The 26,885-nt window shown below is 36.0% G+C and overlaps 1 protein-coding gene across 1 annotated transcript in view; it reads right to left on the reverse strand.

The window, feature by feature from the left end:
* Positions 1-26,885, reverse strand: part of atg7 (ATG7 autophagy related 7 homolog (S. cerevisiae)) — a 77,676-nt gene that overhangs the window by 27,274 nt on the left and 23,517 nt on the right. The window contains exons 10-16 of the mRNA XM_073825545.1: positions 24,758-24,848; positions 24,536-24,680; positions 23,206-23,364; positions 10,450-10,644; positions 8,674-8,827; positions 5,257-5,333; positions 4,842-4,957 (exon numbers count right to left, since the gene is read on the reverse strand). Of these exons, the coding sequence (XP_073681646.1) occupies positions 4,842-4,957; positions 5,257-5,333; positions 8,674-8,827; positions 10,450-10,644; positions 23,206-23,364; positions 24,536-24,680; positions 24,758-24,848 (937 nt within the window). The remainder of the gene's footprint in view (positions 1-4,841; positions 4,958-5,256; positions 5,334-8,673; positions 8,828-10,449; positions 10,645-23,205; positions 23,365-24,535; positions 24,681-24,757; positions 24,849-26,885) is intronic.

Here is a 26,885-nt window from a genome sequence, read left to right on the forward strand (position 1 = left end):
TGTGTTCTTGATCCTTCACTTTTTAACAATTACTTCTGATCTTTTGGTTGCTGCAAAACACATTTGTTATAGCAAAATAATCCAGAAGAAAACATGATTAGGAAGTTTTACCTGGTTGATGATAAAGTATTGTAATTTACTGGTCTTATCTAAAGACTAACTGTGGTTATTTAATATTAACATTTATTATGTTATATGAATTTATGTTGATGAGAGTTTTGTATTAACTAGATAATTTGACTGATTTTAAAAACACTTTGCTCCCTTAGCTTTTAGAAAATATGAGATATAGATGCAAACGTTAATGCATTATAATGCATAGTGACAGAATTTGCAATTAATTTTCTGCTAAATTCTATAGTAAAATGTCATGAAAACTGACACAGACAGAGTCTTGAGTATTCTGAAGAAGTATGAATAGAAATTTTCATGTTAACTATGAAGGATTTTGAGTGTTACATGTGAAGAACTGGTAATGAATAGTGACTGAATTTGCCATTTATTTTCTGCTAAATTCTACAGTAAAATCTCATGAAAGCTGACAAAGATAGAGACACGGTCATTCAGAAAAAATAATTTATTGAAGTGTTCATGTTAACTCTGAAGGAATTTTAATAACACATGTACAATATGACTTTATTTATCAAGAAAACTACACTGTTAAGTATATTCAAATTGTATCTTTTTTTAATGAAGCCTACAATATTGATATGTTTTTAAATAGTTTCCCCTTATTTTCGGGCACATTTGATTTTTACCCGCTGAATATAGATGTTCGTCAGCTTTTTGACTGCTTCGAGTCTCTGTACCGTAATACCACAAATAGACGTGCAGCAGAATTCAGGTGGCGGCTGGCTTGACCGCGGTGTAAAACGGGTGCAACTTTCAACATACAAAATATACTTATGGAAAATCTACTGAGACTGTCCAGCATTTTCCTGACGGGAATCATCCATCACGCATTGGAGTGACGTCAACTTCTGCGCTTTGATCGATTGGCTAGAGAAGGAGGCTGTCAATCACATCTGTTGAACCAATGGTGATGTTTGAGCCCGCCCTCATTTACATGAAACCAGGAGCGCAACATTTAGAAAACCAAGCGCAGATTGTTGAACCGAGAGCGAGTGAGCAAAGAGCGTAAACGTACGAAAACTAAAAATGTGAGCAGAAAACACGATTTTAAGAGTGAAACGAATAACTGTGAATTCAAGTTTCAGATTTGTGCGTGCAAGTGTATAAATATTTATCTTGTGCTTATTATTTTTCAGTTTGTGTCCACGTATTTTATTCTTCTGAATGTCTTTGCATTTAATTTTCATTTGCGTGCGATATATTTTTACATGCGTTTTCAAATCTTTGATTCACGCTTGTTATTTTTCGATCTGTGAGCGCAATACTTTTGAAGGAAATTTGACCCCATAATAAAGCTTCAGAGTCATTTCGGCATCATGGCTCAAATTTGTTGCATTGCTATATAAAAACAGTTCAGTGTATCAACACAAAATGCATAACTTTTAACATGACTCGATTTTGGTGAAAATCAGACGAACGGTCATGGAGGAGTTTAAAAAGGTAGGTTTTTAACATGAATCAAAATGGCAGACAGGAAGTTCGACCAACTATGGCATAATTAGTATGCATGTTTTTGGCATAAGTCAAGTAATATTTTGAGACCAGTTTCATTACAGGTTATATATAGGCTAATGGAATCAAAAGTTATTAGCATGTTTTAAAAAAAAAATTAATTAATGTTTAATAAATGGTTTATTATTCTTGACCAATAGATGGCGCAGTTACTAAACTGATGTGTCGTGGTCAGTGTAAGGAGACAATGGCACATACAAAATTTGGTGTCAATATCTCAAACCTTTGCCGAGATACAGCCTCAGATGCAGTTTGGCATCTTTCCAGGCAATTCGTTGATGCGCTAAACGAAAACCATTTCATATCGACACGAAATCTATAACTTTTTGCCAGCACGGTCTGAAGATGATCAAAGCCAAATTTGGTGAAAATCTGACTAACAGTCTAGGAGGAGTTAAAAAAAGTAGGTTTTTAATATTAATCCAAAATGGCGGACAGGAAGTTCATCCAATTATGGCAAAATTGGTATAGATGTTCTCGGCATTATCCAAGGAGTATAGCAAGACCAGTTTCATTACAATAGCTAATGTAAACAAAAGTTATTAACATTTATTATTTCATTATAACTTTTGGCCAGAAGGTGGCACTGCCTGAAAACTTTTTGAGTACTGTCAGGGCATGGTGCCGAAGACACACTGAGTTTTGTAGCTATACGTCAATGCCGACGCCCAAAATGGCTAACATAGGAAAATCGGGTATGGTTCGGCATGATGCACTGAACCTAAAGAGACCAGTTTTGTGATTTTTGGTCAAAATGACAGAAAAATAATGTAGAACTGCTAGTAATATGATTTAATGGCTTATCACTTTTGACCAACAGGTGGTACTGTTATCAAATCGATGCGGTGTGTTTAGTGTGAGGTGACAAATGCACACATAAAGTTTGGTGTCATTATGTCAAAGCTTTGCAGAGATAAAGCCTCAGAGTCATTTTGGCATCAAGCCTAAAATTTGTAGCGGCACTGTACGAAAACGGTTTCATCTATCAACATGAAATCCATAACTTTTTGTCAGCACAGTCTGAAGATGATCTGAATCTATTTGGGGAAAATCAGACAAACTGTCTAGGAACAGTTTGAAAAGGTAGGTTTTCAACATAAATCAGTATGGCGGACAGGAAGTTCGGCCAACTATGGTATAATTGGTATCTATGTTTCATTACAATAGGCTAATGCAATCAAAAGTTATGAGAATTTTTAGAAATTTCATAATTAATGGTTAATGAATGGTTTATTACTCTTGATCAATAGGTTGCGCTGTTATCAAATTTATGTGCTGTGGTCAGTGTGAGGTCACAATGGCACATACAAAATTTGGTGCAAATATGTCAAAGCTTTGCAGAGATACAGCCTCAGATGTAGTTTGGCTACATCTACATTTTACATAGTTTTGGCTACATACCGAGTTTTGTATGATAAGTCAATGCATTCATAAAATATAGAATTTTATGGCAAAATTCAAAATGGCTGATGCCCAAAATGGCTGAAATGGGAAAATTATGGGATATGACATGGGATATGGGATGGGATATGGTTCGACTCATCATGTTTTCCAAATCTAACGAAACAAGTTCCGTGATTTTTGGCCAAATCATTAGGGAATTTATAAACAAAAATAGCCATTTTTCATATCTCCTGACCACTAGGTGGCACTGCTCCGAAACAATGCAGATAGCCTCAGGTCATGCTTGTTATAACACACCAAGCTTGGTCTCAATACGTCAAACGGTTGCAGAGATATAGCCTCGCATCCATTTTTATGCGCTTTTCGTAGAATTCATTTGCGCGTTATTCAAGAACGGTTCGCCGAATCAACTTGAATTCCATAATTTTTGCCAGCATGGTCTGAAGATGATCCGAGCCAATTTTGGTGAAAATCAGACAAACCGCCTAGGACGAGTTCAAAAAAGTAGGTTTTTACGAACTATTAAAAATAGAAAAGAAAAAAAAACTAAACCTTACGATTTTTTTTATTTTTTACTGTATTCGACTTGGCATGACCCAAGGATTCAGAGAAAAAAGAACTTGATTCTGTGCCCTATGCTTCAAAAGTTATTAGCATAAACATGAGTGAAACTTTGGACAAGTGGTGGCACTAGAGTTTGAGTTAGAGACTGGTTAATGTTGGGACTGTCCTCTATCAGTGTGTCAAACTTTCCTGCAAGTGGTTCTATGAGCTGCCATAGACTCAATGGCGGAAGAAACGTAAGAAGAACAACGCCAATGGATACAATAGGTGCCTACGCACCTTCGGTGCTTGGCCCCTAAAAATAATTTTAAAAAATGTTTATTGAACAGCAAATCAGTATATTAGAATGATTTTTGAAAGTTCATGTACCACTGAAGACTGGAGTAATGGTGAAAGTTTAGCTTTGATCACAGGAATAAATAGATACATTTTTTAATTAGTATAGTACATATTTTACAATATTTTACAATATTACTGATTTTGCTGTATTTTGGATCAAATAAATGCAGGCTTGGTGAGCAGAAGAGACTTTTTTTTTTAAAAAACAACCGTACTGTTCAAACATTTTTGACTGGTATTGTAGTCTAACTAAAATGTCGGTATGTAAATGAGAGATCTGAACTTATTTACACAGCGCATATTTTTTTAATTTTGGTCAAGCGCGCACACCTGCACATCACTTGTGTGCACCCCTGACAATAACGCATTTTGCATTCGTAGAATTCAATAAAAAAAGTCACCTGCCAACAGGCAATTAACACTGTTACATATACTTGCCAAAGCTGCTTTTCACTTGCATTTGGTGCCTAATGAGTGTTAATTTTAGGCCCTGGCCACTTGCCTTCTGCTATATAAGCAATGCTGCAACAGTTGAGTGCTTGAATATAGTATCCAACAATGCACACTTTGTTTTGTTTTGTTTTTTTCATCAGTTAATCAAGTCAAGCATCACCTGGGTATTTGGAGTGTACTTCATCTTGTTAAAATTTCCAGTGTGATCACACTGCTCACACTATTTATATCACAAAATGGCATAGGAAAAGTGGCCAGCTGTTAAGTTCATACATTTTAAAACTGCAGTGGAAGCCTTGAATTCCTCATTACTTTCTACAATCAGTCCTAATCTGGCATACTATATGGATGGAAGCAAAGCATGATTTACCGTAGCAGAAGTGTTTTTTATTTTAATTTTATTTATTTATTTTTTTTGTGAATAATGAGACACTCACCCCTCTGGGTGCTGGAGTATAGAGACCATCAGCTCCACGGCCAGCGCTCCAGCGATCATGGCCAGACCTGGACGGCTCACCGTACATTGCTGGTCTAGAGTTCTGTCTCTGGTGGACTAATAACGAAATAACAGGTCTGAGTAACTAATGAAACCACAAATCATTGAAACTAAACATATTAACTATTCAGTCTGTACAAATGTTTTATTTTTGCTAAATGATGGATGAACTCAGTAGGAGACTGTCCTCAATCATATTTTGCTGTAAGATATGATTTCCAGCAAAAGCATCCATTGAATTGAAGTCACTTTAGCGTATGATTGATTGGTTTCAGCCACACATTTGATTTTCTAATATAATACGTGGCCTGAGGAAAAGCTCATTTCAGCTATGAAAGTACTTGATTAAAACTCACGTCTCCAGGGGCGACCACATCATTACAGAAGTAGCAGCCGAGACGATGTCCGGGTATGTTGGAGAATAGAGACGCTCCTGAGAATGAACAGAAGTCATGATCATAATAGAATAACTACAAGGAAGCATCACAATATGGCATCTCTAAGCTTTGCAGGTTGGCTAAACCAGTTCCCACAGCTTTTGACCAATAAATGCTGTGATCCAATCCTTTGAATGAAAAGATTTGGATGTACATTTTAAACAGATCATACTAGTGTACAAGAGCAAAATAAATGTTGGGATTTTTGTAAGATGGCAGATTTGAACTTATCTGTCATAGTTTTACAGAGCAGATCATTACATATTATTTATGGACGAACACAATGCAATTACACCTAATAAAGAGGAAAATTTGTTTTGTTTTTCCTGGGGTCATTTCCACTCAACATTACTGAACTGGATCTGTTCGTTGAATGTAGCAACTACATGCCTACATTACAAGACAGATATAATGAAAGAAAAGTGTGCACTTCTGATAGAGGTTGTTATGTTTGCATGGCTAAGACATAAAACATTAAAATGTGCTTAAAAACAACTCAAAAGCTTCTCCGTAACTTGTTTTTTTCTTATACCCATATCTGTATGTTTGATTTATTTTTTCTGAAATGATTTAGAATAACAGTTTCTTGGCATCAAATGAGACACAACAGTCCATGACATTTAAGATATACAGTTAAGGTCAAAAGTTTGCATGCATCTTGCAAAATGTTAATTATTTTACTAAAATAAGAGGGATTATACAAAATGCATGTTTTTTATTTATTTATTTTTAGCACTGACCTGAATAAAATATTTCACATAAAAGACGTTTACATATAGTCCAAGAGAAAATAATAGTTGACTTTATAAAAATGATCCTGTTCAAAAGTTTACATAAACTTGATTCTTAACACTGTGTTGTTACTTGAATGATCCAGTGTATTTTTATTTTTTTTATTTTTTTTTTTAAGTGATAGTTGTGAGTCCCTTGTTTGTCCTGAACAGTTAAACTTTCTGCAGTTCTTCAGACAAATCCTTCAGGTCCTACAAATTATTTGTTTTTAGCATTATTGCGTTATTATTGCATTATTGCGTATATTTCTCTTTTCACCTTGAGGACAACTAAGGGACTTCTTTGCAACTATTACAGAAGGTTCAAATGCTTGCTGATACTCTACAAGAAAAAGTGAAATGAAAAACAGAATGAAGATTCATTTTTCTTATTTTACCTTAATATATATATATATATATATATATATATATATGTTTTAATTTAATACTGCCCTTCAAAAGCTACAGAATATACTAACATGTTTCCCAGAAGACAACATAAGTGAAATTTGCCCAGATCTTCAAATTCAAAAAGTTTTCACTCCCCGTTTTTCCTTCTGGATCATCAGTAATCAGATGGATCTCAAAATCATACAGTCATTGTCGGAAAGGGTTCAAGTACATAAAAATGCAGAAAAAGCAAATAATTATTAGGACCTGAGGGATTTTTTTTCTTAAGAACAGTGGGCAGTTTAACTGTTCAGGACAAAAAAGGGACTCATAAACAACTATCACAAAAAACAAAAAACAAATAAAAAACAGCTGTGGATCATTTAGATAACAACACAATACAAAACCCTGCAAGCGTATGTAAACTTTTGAACAAGGTTATTTTTATAAATTCAACAATTATTTTCTCTTGGGGATTATATGTAAACATATTTTATGTGAAATATCGTATTCAGGTCAGTACTAAATAAAAAAAGGAAAGGAAAGGAAAGGGAGCTTCAAAGGGCTCCAAACGATCCCAGCCAAGGAAGAAAGGTATTATCTAGCGAAATGATCGGTCCTAAAAATCGCCCTACATCGCTACAGAAATATCGACCCAGTGTTTACAAAGTGAACATACAAAGAAGATCAAATGCCTTTTACAAAAAAGGTAGAACAGCATTGTCGGACGATTATGAAGTTGAAAACAAGATATGACTTTTTCGGCATACCCTAACTGTATTGACCCATCAATTTGTTTAGATAAGACCCTTCTTCCTTGGCTGGGATCGTTTGGAGTCCTTTGAAGCTGCGTTTATACTGCATTTGGACGTTCAAACTTGGGGGCACCATACAAATCCATTATATGGAGAGAAATCCTGAAATGTTTTCCTCAAAAAACATAATTTCTTTACAACTTAAGAAAGAAAGACATAAACATCTTGGATGACAAGGGGGTGAGTACATTATCTGTAAATTTTTGTTCTGGAAGTGAACTAATTCTTCAAGCACTGTTTTTGTACAGCTAAAATAACTGGAAATGGCTAACACCGAAAGCTTTGCACATGGTTGTGACGTTAAAAATAAGGTGGATATTGCAATAAATTGCTCTAATTAATTATTTATAAAAATGGCTGTAAATGAAAATGTTAATAATTATGCTATAAAAACATGGAAAAAGAGCAAGTAATCATGTCCCATAACTAATTAGGAATTTTCCATCAGGGCTATAGATATGATGAGACCAATTCAAGCTTGAAGCAGCACCTTCATGATTTTTCATGAGTCACACCTGCTACAACAGGCACTACCGGCAGCGCGGCGAACACGTACGACCGGCAGCGCCGCAGAATGAGTCACGAGCCGTTCACACAGGATGTGCTCTTGCATTCACAGCTCGATGGAGTGAAAATAATAGAACAGAAAGCAGGAGTCTTGATTTGTAAAAATGTAACTTGTCAGTCTTAAAAGCACGGCGCTCATGGTGCCAGACACTGACAAACATGATGGAACATAACTGCCAAACATTTGAAAAATATCACAGGTGAAATACAACAATCTGCTTTATCGTAAGCCTTGTACCTCAGACAGATTGACTAAGATCTCAATGCAGCATGAAGAGAAAGTACAACTTTGTGTCCTTTAGTAAAAGACCATTAGCTAGTAGTCTTTTTGCGCAATGAGTCATGTCTAAATAAATAAATAAATATGTGATTTTTGACAAATATGTAAATCTTATTAGAAGATTAAAACATTTTAATAATGAATTAGCTTTTTTACAAGCACAAAGCTTTTCATTTCACAAGATGTTAACTGATGGACTGAAGTGGTGTGGATTACTTGTGGATTAGTGTGCTGTTTTCATCAGCTGTTTGAACTCTGAATCTGACGGCACCCATTTATTACAGAGGATCTATTGGTGAGCAAGTGATACAATGATACAACCTCATCTATATCTTGAATGGTCTGAGCATGACCACATTTTTAGCAAATTTTCATTTTCACGGATTACTTTTACTTTGATGACTTGACATTTTGCATTTAAGGCTTACTGTAGATCTCTGCTTTGTGTTACATATAGCTTTATCTGAACAGCAATGAAAGCTGTGGAAAATTCATGGACATGCTTTAGATGTACCTGGTGTGATGGTTGCTGCTGGTGTGGAGGAAGACGAGGAGTTGGAAGATGCAGACATAGGGCTGGACACTTCTGACTGCGACTCTTTGGGTTTCTTAAGGCCGTGTCTCATTACCACAAACGTGTCGAATCCCAGAGCAGCATTAACTATCAACTGCAGAGAGATAGACATATTGAACTCTCTCTAAAAAGATTCACAGTTTGGATATCATTAAGTTAAGTGGGAAAAAAAACTGTTAATTTCCAGGCTTAAATTTAATTGTACTTTGAATTTGCTCTCAGACTTTTGGGCCTAGCAGTTGTACTATTTTTATTACTAATAACAGTAAACTATTATTATTATAATTAAATGACATACTGCTTCCATCATTCTATTCCACAGCATGTGAGTGACAACATATCTATTAGATAGTCTTTATTTTTAAATCAAGAGAAATCTCATTACTGGTTTTATTTATTTAATTTTTTTAATTAAAAATTAAAGAAAATTATACCTGTCAAAATGGTTAGAATTTGTATTGAAGTACATGTATGTATCAACCATTATGTATTTAGCTAGAAGTATTCAGAACTCATAATTCACATAATTCCTTTTTTGTCAACAATTGGTAGTTTAGATGTGCATTTTGTGTACATACACTCTGAGCCAAAAGTTTTTTAAAGAAGCCTCTTCTGCTCACAAAGCCTGCATTTAAAAGTACAGCAAAAACAGTACAATTTTAAAAATGTTTTACTATTTAAAACAACTGTTTTTTATTTGATATATATATATATATTTTTTTTTAGATAAATGTTTTTTTCTGGACTTTCTATTCATCAAAGAAACCTGAAAAAATCTACTCAGATGTTTTCAACATAATAACAATGATAATAATGTTTTTTTTTTTTTTTCAGAATATTAGAATTATTTCTGAAGAATTACAGGAATACATTACATTTTGAACTTTTCGCTGTACTTTGGATTAAATAAATTAATGTTTGGTGAGCAGAAGAGATTTATTTAAAAAACATTCAACATCTGTGAATCTATTCATACATATATCGTGATATATATATATATATATGTATATATTAGGGCTGTCAATCGATTAAAAATTTAAATCAGGATTAATCGCATGGTTGTCATGAGTTAACTCTAGATTAATCGCACATCTTTATCTGTTCTAAAGGTACCTTAAATTAACAAGTTTTTAATACTCTAAACAACATGGGCATGGACAAATATGGATGCTTTAAGCAAATGTATGTTTATTATTAGTGAAACCATACTCGACATAGAGTATGAAGACTAGACATGTCTCAAAAGTCATATATGTTTTTCAAATAACTTGTTCATGTCTATTAGACACATGAAATAAAAAGAACATAGAAATACCAGGTTCCCATTACTTCTCTTTCTTTGCACTGAGCAATTTACTTAAACAAGCCTGTTTACATTGTGTTAACTATTGGCTAGGGCAAACAATAAATGCGTGCTGCATTAATCGTGCCCGTTAATAAAATTAGTGCCGTTAAAATGACACACACACACACACACATTTAAAATTTAATATTATAATATTTAATAATAAATTATACATATCTACAGTATGTCCATTTTTAAAGTAAAGAGCTGCAAATATAGTAACACCCTATGATGTCAGGTAGAGGTAATTTGATAGGTTTTCATAGCACTTACCAACAACTGAGACAATAACCTGCAACAAAAAGGCAGGTAGCCATGGAAAGATAAATAAATAAAAGATGAAAGATGAAACATTGGAGGGAGGAAGCTACCTTTCTCTGGCTAGCAGCGATGACTGTAGGAAGCCAGCGGCTCTCACGAGTGTCCATCAACAGGAAGACCACATCGTGTTCAGAGATAAGCTTCTCCAGCTGTTCCACATCCTGCCGGGCTTGAGCCATTGTCAACTCGGAAAAGTTCACTGGGTGGCCTGGCATTGGGATGCTCATGTTGTAGCCCTCTCCATTCTGAAAGGGATTTGCAACCGATTACATACAAAAACTGTTTAGTTATTCAAAAGCTAAAACATTATGTTTAAAAGATATGATTAAAATTATTTTGAACACCAATTTCTGCAAGAGAAAAATCCTCTGAATGTTTGCTCCCACTATCAATAAAATTGATAGTGATAGAAAATTTGGTTCATCCATTCTGAAGTATCTAACAAGTAAGGCTGTTTACAGAAGCCGACTGCATTTCAGAAGGTTTGAAAATAAGCAGCTGTGTATCATCATCCGCATAGCTCTGAAAGTTTATCCTGTGTTTCCTGATTACATTACCTAAAGGTCGCATACTGTATACAATATAAAAATTAGAGGTACTAAAACCGAGCCCTGTGGGACTCCAACCTAAAAAAAAAGAAGCTATTAACAATCTAACCAGCTTTGATTGCTAAAGTTGTATCAAAGGTTGCAATGTTTTTAAGCAAGATAAATCTCTAAGTATTGTGTTTATCATTCACAACACAAGTGCTGTTTTTGTGCCATGACTGGAATAAAAAAGAGGTATTACAGAGCAGGTCATACAGGTTTTCGAAAAACATCTTTTTTTGCCGTTTGTTACATAGCTATCCTTCAATGTAAACAGTCTGCAGTCTGCTGACCCATCAGAGCAGAGTAGGCTTATGGAAGGGAGAGGTTTGCTCATGACTGTTTTGACTGCTTGGAACAAATCTTCTGAGAAAATTACAAGGTTTTCTGACCACAGATGCATTTAAACCCCAGCACAATATTGGGACACTATTATAAAATAATGTTATATTACTGAGGGACTAAAAGACTAATAAGTACACATCACAATATAGTAATTAATTCTGTAAAGCTGCTTTAATTTGCGTATATCAAATTTGTATATGAAAAGAGCTATACAGAAAATATCAACTTTTGTATTTCAAATTATATATATTTTTATTATTTATTATAAAATGATATATATTTGAAATTATATCTTTTTATTTTATCTTTTAATGACTTTAAAACAGCAAGTGATGTAACCATTAAAATATTTTCTTTAGAGCTTTAAATGTGTATACCTTAAAATCACTTCCAGAACAAAAATGTACACATAATTTGCTCACCCCCTTGTCATCCAAGATGTCCATGGCTTTCTTTCTTCAGTCATAAAGAAATTATGTTTTTCGAGGAAAACATTTCAGGATTTCTTTCCATAAAGTGGACTTCTATGGTGCCTGCGAGTTTGAACTTCCAAAATGACGTTTAAATGCAGCTTCAAACGGGTTCTGAACAATCCCAGCCAAGGAAGAAGGGTCTTATCTACGCTCTGAAAAATAAAGGTGCTTCAAAAAGTTCTTCAAGCAATGCCATAGAAGAACCATTTTTGGTTTCACAAAGAACCACTCAGTCAAAGGTTTTTCAAAGAACCATTCCTTGCTTACCTTTTTATAGTCTGAAGAACATTATTTGCCACAAAGAACCTTTTGTGAAACAGAAAGCTTCTTCAGATGTTAAAAGTCCTTTATGGAACCATTTAGACAAAAAGGTTCTTCTATGGCATCGCAAAGCACCTTTATTTTTTAAGAGTGTAGCGAATAAAATCAGTTATTTTCTAACATTTGAGAGTTTATATACGTTTAACCTCAAATGCTCATCTTGTCTAGCTCTGCGTGTGCTCTGTGTATTCTGGCTCAATACAATTAGGGTATGTCGAAAATCTCCCATCTCATTTTCTACTCCAACTTCAAAATCGGCCTACATCGCTGCAGAAGTACCAACCCAGTGTTTACAAAGTAAACGTGCAAAGAAGATCAAGCGCCCTTTACAAAAAAAAAAAAAAGGTAAAACAGCGATGTAGGATGATTTTGAAGTTGGAGGAGAAAATTGTTGTTTTTTAGAAAATAACCGATCGTTTCGTTAGATAAGACCCTTCTTCCTTGGCTGGGATTGCTTAGAGTCCTTTGAAGCTGCATTTAAACTGCATTTTGGAAGTTCAAACTCCATAGAAGTCCATTATATGGAGAGAAATCCTGATTTTTTCCTCAAAATACAATTTCTTTAGGACTGAAGACAGAAAGACATGAACATCTTGGATGACAAGGGGGTGAGTAAACTATCTGTACATTTTTGTTCTGAAAGTGAACTTCTCCGTTAATTCATTTTCAAACACTTTTTATGACAACTTGAAGTAATCTTGTCATGTGACATGGGATTAAAATAAACAAATTTATGCTACGGGGTCGTTGAATGCTTGGATCTGATTGGCTGAATAACGTTCTAATGGTGTGCATTATTTTCAGGGAAACGCACGGCGAACGTAGTTCCAGGCAGCTCTTGACCGCATTACATGTCTATATCACTTCGCCACACGATTTCAGTTATTTCAAAGGTCCTTACAGCCTAAAATGGCCAAAAAACCCACAACGACACTTGCCGAACAAATAAACACAGTAAACAAAGGATAAAAACGACAGATTATTTGCATGTTTTTGTCACAAAATTACGTTTTACTAATGCACGGAAAGCACATACTCTCGCTCCCTTATAGACGCACACACACACGTTAGCATACGTGCTAATGTTGTTAGTGCTGCTCTGACAATTAACAACTAAAAAATTACATGACAGTTCTCACAAGCGAGGTAACAACGGCGTGGTCTTGAAGAAAATGTCTTTCTGTCTGTCTGCCTTTCTGTCGGTCTATCTAAACTTCATTATTAACTGCATTAGTTTGCTATGAAATGCTCAAATGTCGTTGCTAGGTCTAAAATGACGTTTTGGAATTAGCAACGAAGGCGTTGGATGAGCTGCGAGAGAAATTAGTCCTACTCACAATAGCGTTTTAAGGACAAAAACCAGACAAATGTCTTGAAATATATCATCTGATCGATGTGTATATTTGTATGTTTATGTGTATATATCGATGTAATGAGGTGTGGTAACTGTAGTATAAGCGGAATAATTGACTTCGGTCCGTTGAATTCTACGAAAATAATGCAATTCATCATCAGCGGCCTGTCGTCAATTATTCCTTACAAATTTTACTAATCATGATATCTGTGATATCATGTGCTGTTATACAGGTTTTTTTAAGGCATTTGTGAGCCACTGCCAACTCCAGACAGTATTTTACCTTATTATGTTTGGCTTTACTTCAACTCAAAAGGATTTTAATACTACATCGGAAACTGAATTCAGCCTGATAAAGTGAGTCTAAGGCTTCAGTATTCATCCCAAGAAGCACTAGAAAAAGAAAATCTACTTTAGGTTTGACAAAATGATCGTAAATCTGTAAGACATGTCTCAAAGCTAATTAGCTTTGTCAACTTGACCACAAATGCAGCATCCATTCAGCTTGTTTGTGTAAACACTTGTTGTAACGGAAGACATGATATCAGTTCTGTGATGTGAGCAGTGAATCAGACATCATCTCATCCCACTATCTGAGTGAAAGTAGCAGAGAAAGAGAGAGTCGTAATTACTGCGTGGATATCCGGCCCGTCTAATTGGCCCGACACACGCAGGGGTTCTGTGAAGGTAAAATGTGTGGCGTAATTAGCTGAACGGGGGAGCAGATCGATATAGGATGAACAGATGAATTAATGATGACCACAAAGTAAACACAGCAGACAGCTAATTTCATCACGGCAGACAGGCGGGCAGCTGTCAACACAGACATGATAGAAAAGCAAAGATTATTTAGCCAGGTGTCCTGAAACATCCCTTAATAAAAGCCATCCGACATACGAGCGTCCACAGCTCAAGCGATCAGATGGTCCGTGTCTTACATAAGGATATCACTCTCGCTCTTGTTTTAGCACCTCCGTTCTTTGCACTCGGAAAAATAACATTTGGAGCAAATGAAGAAATTGGCATGAAAGGGACTTTTATAATGAGGCCCTTCTGAGGTGTGATCAGATAATAACTTGACCAACAAGAGTGTAATGTGATGGAGATTTCTGCATACATTTCATCGTTTAGACACTAACGCTACACTGACCCGTCAATTTGGCACTGAATTGAAGAGATGGATGTTTACAACAACTAAGCAATAAAATGCGTAAGGAAATAAACAATGAATTTGGCCATTGCACACAGAAATTCATCTGCAATTGCAATTCATGAAACATACACACAACCACACAGTTGCCTTCTGTTCTAACATTGTATTACTCTGATAATATTTGGAGAAAATTTGGTAACTGGATTAATTGTTAAATATGAACAGTGCGTTCAATATTTAAAAAAAAACAGGTACTACTTCATATTGTAGCCTTTATATGTGAAACCATTACAATAATTACGATTATGGTCCTTGCAGGTCAATTTGACATGTATATTCCATCATTAAATGTGGATTTTGAATAAAAACGGTAGTGTAAATTAAGTTAAAACCATGTTTATTTATTTTGTTAATTCACTTTTATGTCTGAAATTTGCCATATCAATTTGATTAAATCTAATTTAGAGTTTCATGTTTGTTTACATTTATCCACCTTAAGAATTATATTAAAATGTAATGTGAAACTGTTGTCTGTTAGTCAACAAATTCTTTGATAAACACTGCAAATGTTTGGTGAAAACTTTTGAACAGAATGGAGATGTGTCCATTTTTGTTATTTTGCTAAAAATAATATTTTTTCATTTACTACAATATAAAAATAGTTACATATTTCCCAGCATACAAAATAGGTAACAATTTCTATGAAGCATAAAAAACCTTGTGTGCATTGTGTGTGTGTGTGTGTGTGTGTGTGTGTGTGTGTGTGTGTGTGTGTGTGTGTGTGTGTGTGTGTGTGTGTTTTAACTTATAATCAAAATATATTTTTTTAAATAATTATTTTATTATTAATAATATTATTATTATGAAATATGATTTTTTTTAGTTTTGTTTTTAATTTCTTTCCTTTTTCCTCAGAAATTTGTGTGTGTAAATTGTTAAGTAATTTTTCCAAATGATGGCATCAAATATTATTTTTTTCTTTAATAATTTATGGAGGTATTAATGTATTGATGTCCTCATTTAGTGAGACGCCAGACACTGAAAACACCGCAAGTATAGTGACCTACTTTTGATTTATTCATTCTAAATCATTACGCATTTTACAATAAATTCCATTTTAATGACTGGTTTCCGCGATTCCGTCTGCATTTTGTGCATTCTGGAAATTATAGGGCCCTATAAATTTTTATCAAATTGTGACTGATCAGCTTATATCACGTTAGTTACTCTGCATATGCAGTGCATTTTAGGTTATGTCTACATCAATCTGGACACATGTAAACTCTCTGTCCACATAATCTGTCGACATTAGCGTTTTCAAGCGGTTTCCAAAAGTTTCTCATCCACACGGAAATGTTGGAAAACGCTACATTTCGCTTCACAGACAGAAAAGACATTATACATTTTTTGGCAGGATCTTCTGGCAGGATAATTTTATTTATGGATTTCCATTTTCACAGTCCACACTACAACCTGAAAATGGCAATTTTAAGTTTGTCCACTTTGGGGAGCGTTTTCAAAGAGTTTTGTTTTCTTTGACAAAAAGTGTGGACAGAAAACCAAAGCCGAAAGAAAATTATGCGTTTCCAAACGAAAACGTATTAGTGTGGACAAGGTTTTAGTAATAATATGTTTTGATTGTAAGGATAACAATCTTTGTACAATGTTGTTATCATCTGACGTCCAGTGTAAAATATAAGTCCTTAAGCAAATCCAGTTGACAACCATTTAGACAATGTCTATTCACAGAGATAAACATGAAGTAGAGATCTCAAAATCAACTAAAAAGTTAATCGTCACAATAGTACATTAGGAAACCACTTTCGCCTTGGTTGCTAACGGCCAAACTGTCTTCTGGAATGGCTTCTGGAATGACATTTGTTGAAGCTGGCAGCATGATGAATCATGGGAAGTGAAGGGGATATGATAGCATAAAGGATTCACAGACCTCGTGGATGTAAACACCTGCCAACAGCGTTCCCACACAAAGTCATGAATATGAAGGCCAGCGAAAGTCTGAGTCACATGAGTCTGATGTTTCCGCCTCACACCGCTTAGCAGAAAACACAAGGACAACATGTAACTGATTTTGTTGCTTAGCAATGGGAACATATCTGAGAAAAAGCTGCTCCAAATGAAGAAATGGATGAAGAGGGCTAGTTCAAAATAGTAAGAACTAAGGAAGGAACAAGTAAACTGGTGATCAGTGAAGATGACTAACTGGTTTATCTACATTTGTTCTTTTTTATCTGTTTAACATTTAATATTTAAGACAAGGTATTAACTATGTAGCTGCGGTTTAGTATTAAAACACTGATCTGCGGTGCAATTTCTATACAATCACGTAACATGTTACTTAACTCCGTATACTACCACTCAGTGTTGGGGAAAGTTCTCAAAGTAGTGTATTACATTCTTAAAAATAAAGGTGCTTTAAAGGGTTCTTTAAGCAATGCCATAGAAGAACCATTTTTGGTTCCACAAAGAACCATTCAGTCAAAGGTTCTTTAATGAACCATCTCTTTCTTACCTTTTTATAATCTGAAAACCTTCTTTTGCCACAAAGAGCCTTTATGAAACCATTTAGACAAAAAAGGTTATTCTATAGAATTGTGAAGCACATATATTTTTAAGAGTGTACAATATTGTGTTGCTCCCTAAAAAAAGTAACTAATGAAATATATAGTTACTTTTCACTTTTGTGATACTTTTTCTTATCTGGGCTGGGCTTGTGTTTTTTTTTTTTTTTAGGGATGTCCCGATCCGATCACGTGATCGCAAATCGGGCCCGATCACGTGGTTTCAGACTCGATCGGAATCGGACATTACCTCCTGATCAGGACTCGGATATACTGTGTACTGTATACTGTATTTAAGTAATATAATACTTGATTGATAATAATTGTTTAAATTAATATAATTGATTTATTCTTTGAAACTTTAATATTAATTTATGCAATTGTAATTTTAGTAAGATTAGTACACTGTCATAGTCATAAATGCAATGGTACTAATAATTCTTTCGGTGTTTCGGTTTTCGGTTTCAGCCAAGAATTTTCATTTCGGTGCATACATGCCTGCTGGGTATTTTAAGTTGAGGTATTTGGGTTTATATTAGACTTTTTTTATATTTACTGTTGCACTTAAGTCCAGAAGTGAAGAATTTATATAATTTATTACTTGATTGTTCAAGCTACCTCACAGAAGTGCTCTGTTTGTTAACAGAGTTGTTGAATGTTAAAATAAGGTGAATTAAATAAAAAATAAGGAAGTATCGGATCAGGGATCGGTATCGGCAGATACTCAAAATCAAATGACTCGGACTCGAGGAAAAAAAAAAACCGGGACATCCCTAGTTTTTTTAATATAAAAAGTTTTGTTTTTTTGGCAAATGTAAAAGCCCTTTTACACTTTTCACAACGTGAAATGAATAAGCCTCAAGGTGAAGCAAATATAAATTTCCTTCTCTACTGTAGATGGCGCAGCTCAAACAAACCTTTTAGCTTTGCTGCCATTCTGGATTGCATGAAGAATAGGACACAGGAGAAGAAATGTCAACACTTTCATCCCAGTCACAAACAACATTTTTATGGTTAAATTGGATCATCAAAGGTCAGCAGCAAAGATACTGGATAATAAAATGGGATTAAATACATGTGTTCTTTAAAGGGGTCTTATTATGCTCTTTTACAAAGTCTTTATTTTGTTTTGGGGGTGCACTAGAATTTGCTCCCATGCCTGGTGGTTTGTAAAATTTTTATTATGGATCGACTTGTTTTGGATTGATGGAGAGAAACACTTGTCTATGCCGTTCTAAAGCTTGGGAGTGCCAAGATTATTTTTAATATAACTCCGATTGAATTCGCCTGAAAAATCATATACACCTAGGATGCATGGAGGGTGAGCGTTTTAACCGCCTGCTGCGCAGAAGCGCTCTGAACGCCTGAAGTTGAAAAAAAAACAACTCTGAACAGAAAAGCACCCAACGTCATTCGCGTTTTTTTGTAGCCTGGCTAACGCCAGACCACGTTATGACTTCGTCATGATTCGTGGTCTGGGAACCACATGTTCATTTTCTCGTATTTGAGGCGTGGTTTACGAATGCCCAGAGCCGTTTATTGGGCGATACGAATGTCTATCAAATGCGCCTGTGTGTAGCTCATAGCCAATCGTTTCAATTATACCGGATGACGTATGTAGAGCGAACGCCAAAAGTTGCTCTTTTTTCAAAATAAACTTGCGTTCTAAACACCAGACCCGACAGTTGCCGCGCCGCAACAGCTAAAGTCTGTCTACACTGGACGCGACAAGGCGACCGTTGCAAATCATTTAAACTTTGTGTGAGCACGTCATAAATAGAACGCGGCAGCAGATTACTGTTGGGGATTTGCCGTGTCGCGCCGCATCCAGTGTAGACAGCATAATAGGTTCTAATGTCATTTGTTGCGTCGGGTCACGCCGCTCGCGTCCGGTGTAGACACGAAAGATAACTTTGCGTCTGCTGCCATGCTGGATCCATAGCAACAAACTGCTTCGGTGAGTCGCATAGAAGGTGTCATCGTCTTGCTGCTCCCTCCCCGTTCTGTGATTGGTTCCCTATCTTAGGTGAAAATTAGGCAGGATTAGGAAACCCAGGCTAGTTTTTTTGTCCATTGTCTAATCAAATGAATGGAGAGGCAGGCCTTCTGTTGTAGTGACGAAAGTTTACCGTTGTTTAGAAAGTGCGGAGAATGCAGTGGAGGAGAAACTTTTGGTGTCTGTCACGGCTAATATGCGGCTAATAATTTGCTGATATGACAGTTTACTTAACAGCAAAAATCAAAGATTTTAGAGCGCTTGCGCTATAATCCTTTGATTAGACTGACAGGACAGCTGATTTGGTGGTTGCCTAGCAACATAAAAAAATGCAGCGCACTGCTCTTTTTTTTTTTAAAGTCACCAAAAAAAGGCAGTGTGGTGTGCCTCGCGTTTTCAGACCTAAAAAACACATTCTGTGTGATCGGGGCCTTAATGTCTTACCATACACTGCACACGTTTATGGCGCGACTTCAACGCGACCACTGATGATCGTCACTCTAGTCAATGCTTGTGTTTACATCAGCCACGGCTCCGCATGTGTTTCAACCAAGCAGCAACCTCCCGCTCTCTCTATTGAAACCAACACGGAAGTGGGTTAAATTGCAATTCATCGGCTGGCCGCTAGAGACTGGCTGCAAAAGGGAGTCATTCCCATAGGTGCCCCATGTTAAAATGCCTAACTTGGTACAAAAAGTTGTTTTGGTCTATATAGCTAATTTCGCCCTTCATGTCAACTGTCGTTTAAGTTATATTAAGCCTTAAAGTTCTGCATAATTAAGGGCGTGGCCACTTGTGTGACCGGGGGATTGCCGCTGCTGTCACCACTCTCGCGCTAGGCGGGCGTGGTTTCAGCAACCAGCTCCACCCATGTCCCGCCTCTTTTCCCATTTTAGATTATCCGGGAGTGATGCGCACTGACGCGATTCCAAGATGGCGACGGCTGAATCCCGCCCACTTTGAGCATCAAAATCGCTCTTCAGAAACCTACGGGTGATGTCACGGACACTACGTCCACATTTTTTACAGTCTATGATTTCGACACTCTATACCGCACACGTCAGCGGCGCGGCTCCAGCACGGCTACCGGAGCAGTTCGCAGACACTTTAGTCAATGCTCACATTTATATGAGCCTCCCTATGGCTTGCTGAAGCATACCAGAAGCGGCTGACCATGCTACATTGCTAAAGATAATCTAATCCCCCACCTCGTCCCTTCCCCCATCCAATAATCTGAATTGCCGCAGGCAGGATTTTTTTGAATGATATTCCAATGGACCGCGTTGACATCATAGCATCCGGAAAACAAACGTTGTAGTCCAAAGGAGCCGTTTGTTGTAGTTCTTCAAAGTAGTTCTCCCTTTGGAGTGGACTTTGAGATTTTTAACTTTGTAGATGTTTTTTTTATGTCCAAACAAACACACCACACACTGACTAAAATTCAAAAAGTGAAAAAGCATAATAGGACGCCTTTAAAATTTAATTATTTCGTCATATTCTGAGCTTGCATTTTAGTGTTTTTTATTCATTTTGAGAAATACTAAATCCGTTTTTGTGCATATGAGATGAGTAAATGCATGTTCACATTTAGTCTAGAACTGCAGTAACATCATGTTTACACAGCAAACAGCCTCTGTGCTTACTCCCCATTTCTCCGTCAGTTAATAAATGGAAAAAACAAAGTAACTGCCATTACTTATTTGAAAAAGTAACTTAAATATTTTCTTGTAAACTTTACTAGTTACTCGAAAAAGTAATCTGATTACATCACTCTCGTTACTTGCAATGTGTGACCCTAATACAATGCATCAGTGGATGGGGGTTGGTGCCTAGTCAAAAAAAACCTTGTTATTTCCAACCCTACTTAAGATATAAAAAAAAAAAATAAGTCTCAAAATTAATCTTTGAAAGCAATAATTGTGCCTCAGTTTCACACTGACCGTGTAGATCCGCGGTCGTCAACTGGCGGACCGTGGTCCGGATCCGGACCTTAAGATGCGTCCATGCGGACCGTGAAAGCTTTTGACATAATTAAATAATTAATTAATTATTAATTTCTAATAAATTAATTTATATCAAGCACACCATGGTCAGCATTTGGGTGCAATCTTCTGTGCAGTGATGAGAGCAGAGATCGGCGCATTGCGTACAGACAGATATCTTTCAGTGAGTGAAAAACTGCGCAATATGTTAAAGTGAAAGTAAAAACAGCGCTTCCAGCATCTGACGTGCACATTCTCTCAGAGGCAATGATAGACGAATATACTTAATATGCTGATATTAATTTACTTCCCTAATATTTCTCTTGTGCGCCGAACACAGTGGGGAAAAAAATAAAAAGAAACGTATTTTGTGTAGGCTAAGGGTTGTTTTTGAAAGTCGGTGTTTCAAATAAAGCTCTTAATTTTCATTGATGACTGCAGTATTATTAGGGGTTAAGAAAGTCTTAATTATGATTTTCTTAAATGTGGGGACTAGAAGGCAAGAATTGGGATGAAACTTTATAAGGATATCCACTGAATAAATATGAGCGCTGCACGTTTCAAAGTCAGCTGCGGCGCTGCTTTGTGTGCCATTCTAATAGCGCTTCCTGCTGGAAGAGAATGATCTGCCATTTTTAATCAGCTTGTACGTCTGCTGCTGTCAAAAAGACCAATGTAAAAAAATCAATCTATGGTTGGTAGTATATATAAATATATATATATATATATATATATATATATATATATATATATTCAATCTGCTTTCGTTGAAAGGGAATTTACTGATCAACTGCAGTGAAAACAGAAAAGGCAAATGCGCTTCAGCATGAAGCCATAAAATCCAGTCCTCACGCTCTGCTCAGTGATGCATGAGAGGATCGTTGAGAAGATGAATATAAATGAGGCCGCATTTCATATGAACATGGGTTATATTGTACAACGTGAGACTAAATTATGAGACTCCTCAAAGATAATGAACATCAGTGATCTGGACTGGTCAAATTCATTGTTTGTAGACCAGCCAAATACCATTCAGCAATATTAAAATGAATAATTCAGACTTCTTTGTTGTAGATAATTGCATGTTGAAATAGAGTCTACTGATTAATCTAAAGGTCTCAAGCTAACGCCTCGCAGTATAGGTTCATACAGCCTCTCAGATGATTATTCAGGCATCATTTATCATCCAATAAACACACAGATCAGTCTGCTAGGTGTGCAGGAGCGATGGGTCCCTTAAAGGAGTAGTTCACTTCCAGAACAAAAATTTACAGATAATGTACTCACCTCGCTGTCGTCCAAGATGTTCAAATCTTTCTTCAGTCGTAAGGAAATTCTGTTTTTTTGTGGAAAACATTTCAGAAATCTCCATATAGTGGACTTCAATGGTGTCTGCGAGTTTGAACTTGCAAAGTGCAGTTTCAATGCAGCTTCAAAGGGCTCTAAACGATCTCAACCAAGGAATAAGGATGTTATCTACTGAAACGATCAGTCATTTTTATTTTTTTAAATGTACTTTTTAACCTCAAATGCTCATCTTGTCTAGCTCTGCATAAACTATTTGCATTCTGGTTCAATGCAGTTAGAGTATGTCGAAAAACTCCCATTTCATTTTCTAAAATCGTCCTAGATCGCTGCAGAAGTACCGACCCAGTGTTTACACTGAACGTGCAAAGAAGGTCACATATGAAGATAATTCCGAAAATGTTTTCCTTAAAAAAACACAATTTCTTTACGACTGAAGAGAGAAAGAAAGACATGCACATCTCGGATGACAACAGAGTGAGTACATTATCTGTAATTTTCTGTTTTCTCTGGAAGTGAACTAGTCCTTTAACTGTGCCGATAATTATACACAGTTAAAATGTATGGTTGGAAAACATTTGAAATTGTTGGAATGATTCAGCTGACTCTTAACAGCACCTGTCTAGCAAATCTTAAATATTTGAGTTTGAGAGCCCTGTTCTAATATGCAGTAAAAAACAGAAACTTGTTGAAACATTTGAAAATCCTCACCACACCAGGAAAGATCTTCTTTAGTCTGTCTACTGCAGCGAGAGCTTTAGATTTCCCTCCACTCAGACAGTCTTCAAACTCATAGAGCGGCTGTCGCACTGGGTTCGAGTAGGAGATCTTTGCATTGTCCACAAAAGTGATGTGCCTCACACCCCAGCCCTTAAAAAAAACAGAAAGCATTTAGAGAAATCTGTATTGAACATTTTTGCCATTTGCAGTATTTTTGCATAAAAATGTGTGATTTATTCTCTAACCAGCTGTAATCCAGTTGAACCAGATGCTACCATCCTGCTGTAGTGATACTGCATGTCATGTGCATTTAAATAACAGTAAAAGGAATGTTTGTGTACATTTTCTAAGCAGGTATTCAACAAATGATATTTAAACAATGGAGATCCTTATAGCCAGGCATATATGCAGAGGAACTGTTTAGTAAAGCACACTTTATACATTCCCAATCTGCAATATCATGAACTGTGCTGTGCAAATTGCATGCAGCACAGTATTTTTGGGGCATGTTTGGGCCATTTCCTGATTTGCATAACTCACCTAAATCCAGTAAATTGGGTTGCGAAAAAGCAAAGATAAGTGTTTACAAAAGTGTGCACACTCAATTCCTCCTTAAAAGAACTAAACTCACACTTTGATAAGTGAAACTGAGTAAAATGTTTTCTTCGCTTTCACACTGCCTCTTGCTCTAAAACTGGATTCATTTAGGCTGTGAACTGGTGTCAGACCACTTTCTTTTTACACTTGACACAAATCTAGAATTTGAAAGAGTTATGATTTATAGTCCTATTTACTGCTACTTTTCCCACTACTGTTATAATTAGAAATAATATTGATAATACTGCTAATAACAAACTGAATATTAGAATACTATTTGTTATAGTAATATATTTCTGTTGTAATTCTTTCACTTTGATGAAATACTGAAAGACTGCTATTTTGCGATAAAAGGGTCTGAGTTCATTTGGTGCGTTCACATGTAAGCCAAACTCTTACGAAGCGCTGTTGGAACCAAGTGTAAAAACACTCTTACTCTTGCAATTAACTGGCATGAATGCATTTTCATTTTCATACTGCCAACATCTCAGCCATCAAGTGACACCACTATCATTCTGAAATGGAAGCATCTGGGACTTACTTTCTATAATTACAGTCTTACGACCGTTTCAAAAACCATTAAGAAGCAATTATAGCCAAAGCAAGTACTCACTTAAATGACATAAAGCAAGCCAAGAAATCCATACTGAAAGCTTTTATGTCACCTGTCAGATGTGAAAAACTGTTGCTAATCAAATGTAAATCGAAAGCAAATGGCTCTTACCATCAGTGTTCTTGCTACATTGCAGCCCAGTGTTCCAGCTCCCAGTAACAGACACCTTGTTGACACGACCTTATCCAGATCCAGAGATGGGACCAGCCTCCAACGCATCAGCTTCAGGTTGAGATCGACAGAAGACTCTGCAAGCCTTGAGGAAATGAATGAAATGTGTAACATACCACTGAGAAACCCATTTCAAAATGTTTAAACTGACTTCAGGTGTACCTTTTAGGGTCCATACATTCACTGAGATTGACACTTCTAGGTCCCATCGCCCCTTTGGGGTTCTTCTCCCAACCCACACTCTTTGGACATACTGCATAAACAAGTTAGTAAACATTGTTGAACTGACTTTAATATTAATATGAAAGATGCTTGGTGCAGCAGAGTTAAAATATTGAAAGTTCAACCTAATTGTATCTATGTACAAATACATCAAACATGCAATACATCTTTGGCCACTCTATCATATTTTACTAGTTTTTTGTATCTCAAGTGGCATTAGGTTTTGAAAGTAGAAGTTGCACTAACTACACTCGATGCCATGGAATAACCTTTTTTGTCTAAATGGTTCCATCAATAACCTTTAACATCTGAAGAAGCTTTCTGTTTCACAAAAGGTTTTTTGTGGCAACAGAAGGTTCTTCAGATTATAAAAAGGTAAGAAAGAGATGGTTCTTTAAAGAACCTTTGACTAAATGGTTCTTTGTGGAACCAAAAATGGTTCTTCTATGGCATCGCTGTGAAGAACCTTTTAAAGCACCTTTATTTTTAAGAGTGTAGTCCACTAGTCAGTTAGTCAGCTTCATAATGTGTCAACTAGTCGACAATTACATGAGATTAGCTCAGTCAAAAATTAAAACTTGCTGAAAATGTTTTCATCCTCAGGGCATCTAAGATTTAGATTTGTAGAAATTTAGCATTCTGTAACTTGTTCACCAATGGATCCTCTGCAGTAAAGGGGTGCCATCAGAATGAGATTCCAAACAGCTGATAAAAACATCACAATAATCCACAATAAATCCACACCCCTCCAGTCCATCAATTAATTTCTTCTGAAGCCAAAAGCTTCATGTTTTTTAAGACACAAATCCATAATTAAAAGAGATGTTCACTTCCAGAATAAAAATGTACTCACCCCCTTGTCATCCAAGATGTTCATGTCTTTCTTTTTTCAGTCGTAAAGAAATTTTGTTTTTTGAGGCAAACATTTCAGGAATGTTCTCCATATAGTTGACTTCAATGGTGCCTGCGAGTTTGAACTTCCAAAATGCAGTTTAAATACAGCTTCAATGGGCTCTAAACGATCCCAACTAATGAAGCAGGGTCATATCTAGCGAAACGATCAGTTATTACAATTTACAATTACAATTTATATACTTTTTAACCTCAAAGAGCTAGACAAGATGAGCGTTTGAGGTTAAAAGTATATAAATTGTAAGTTTCACTAGATAAGACCCTTCTTCCTTGGCTGGGATTGCTTAGAGCCCTTTGAAGCTGCATTTAAACTGCATTTTGGAAGTTCAAACTCGTGGCCACCACAAAAGTCCACTATATAGAGAACGTTCCAGAAATGTTTTTCTCAAAAAACATAATTTCTTTACAACTGAAGAAAGAAAGATCTTACAGAAGAACATCTTGGATGACAAGGGGGTGAGTAAATTATTTGTACGTTTTTGTTCTGAAAGTGAACTTCTCCTTTAAGGGGTTTTAACTTTAAAACAGTTGCTTCTGGCTAAAATCTGAGTACAACATCCACAATAACGCTTTTCTCTAGTGAAAAAGTGGCCTGGTCTGAATCAGGAGAAAAATATGCACAGATAAAGCACCATTTACAAGTCAAAACAGCTCTAAATCAAATATGTTGGTGGATTTTGATATGAGGGGACAACAGGAGATGGACTTTTTCACTGGCGGAAGCGTTATTATGGATTATGGACTTGCGAAAGCAACAATTTGTGGTTAAAAACATCTTAATGATGGATTTGTTTCTTACAGACACGCATCTTTTGGCTTTACAAGATGTTAACTGATGGACTGGAGTGGTGTGTATTACTTTTGGATTATTGTGATGTTTTCATCAGCTGTTTTGACTCTCATTCTGACAGCGGCCAATGCTACAAGTCTGATGAGGAAACAATCTCATTTACATCTTAGATGGTCTGAGGGTAAACACATTTTCAGAATTGTTTTTATTTTGGGGGGAAATAGTCCTTCAAATCATGTGATCATGAACTATTTGAATTTATATATATATTTATATATATATATATATATATATATATATATTTATATTAGTGGTGGGCCGTTATCGGCGTTAACGTGCTGCGTTAACGTGAGACTCATATCGCGC

This window comes from Garra rufa, chromosome 20, assembly GCF_049309525.1.
Source record: "Garra rufa chromosome 20, GarRuf1.0, whole genome shotgun sequence".
NCBI lineage: Eukaryota > Metazoa > Chordata > Actinopteri > Cypriniformes > Cyprinidae > Garra > Garra rufa.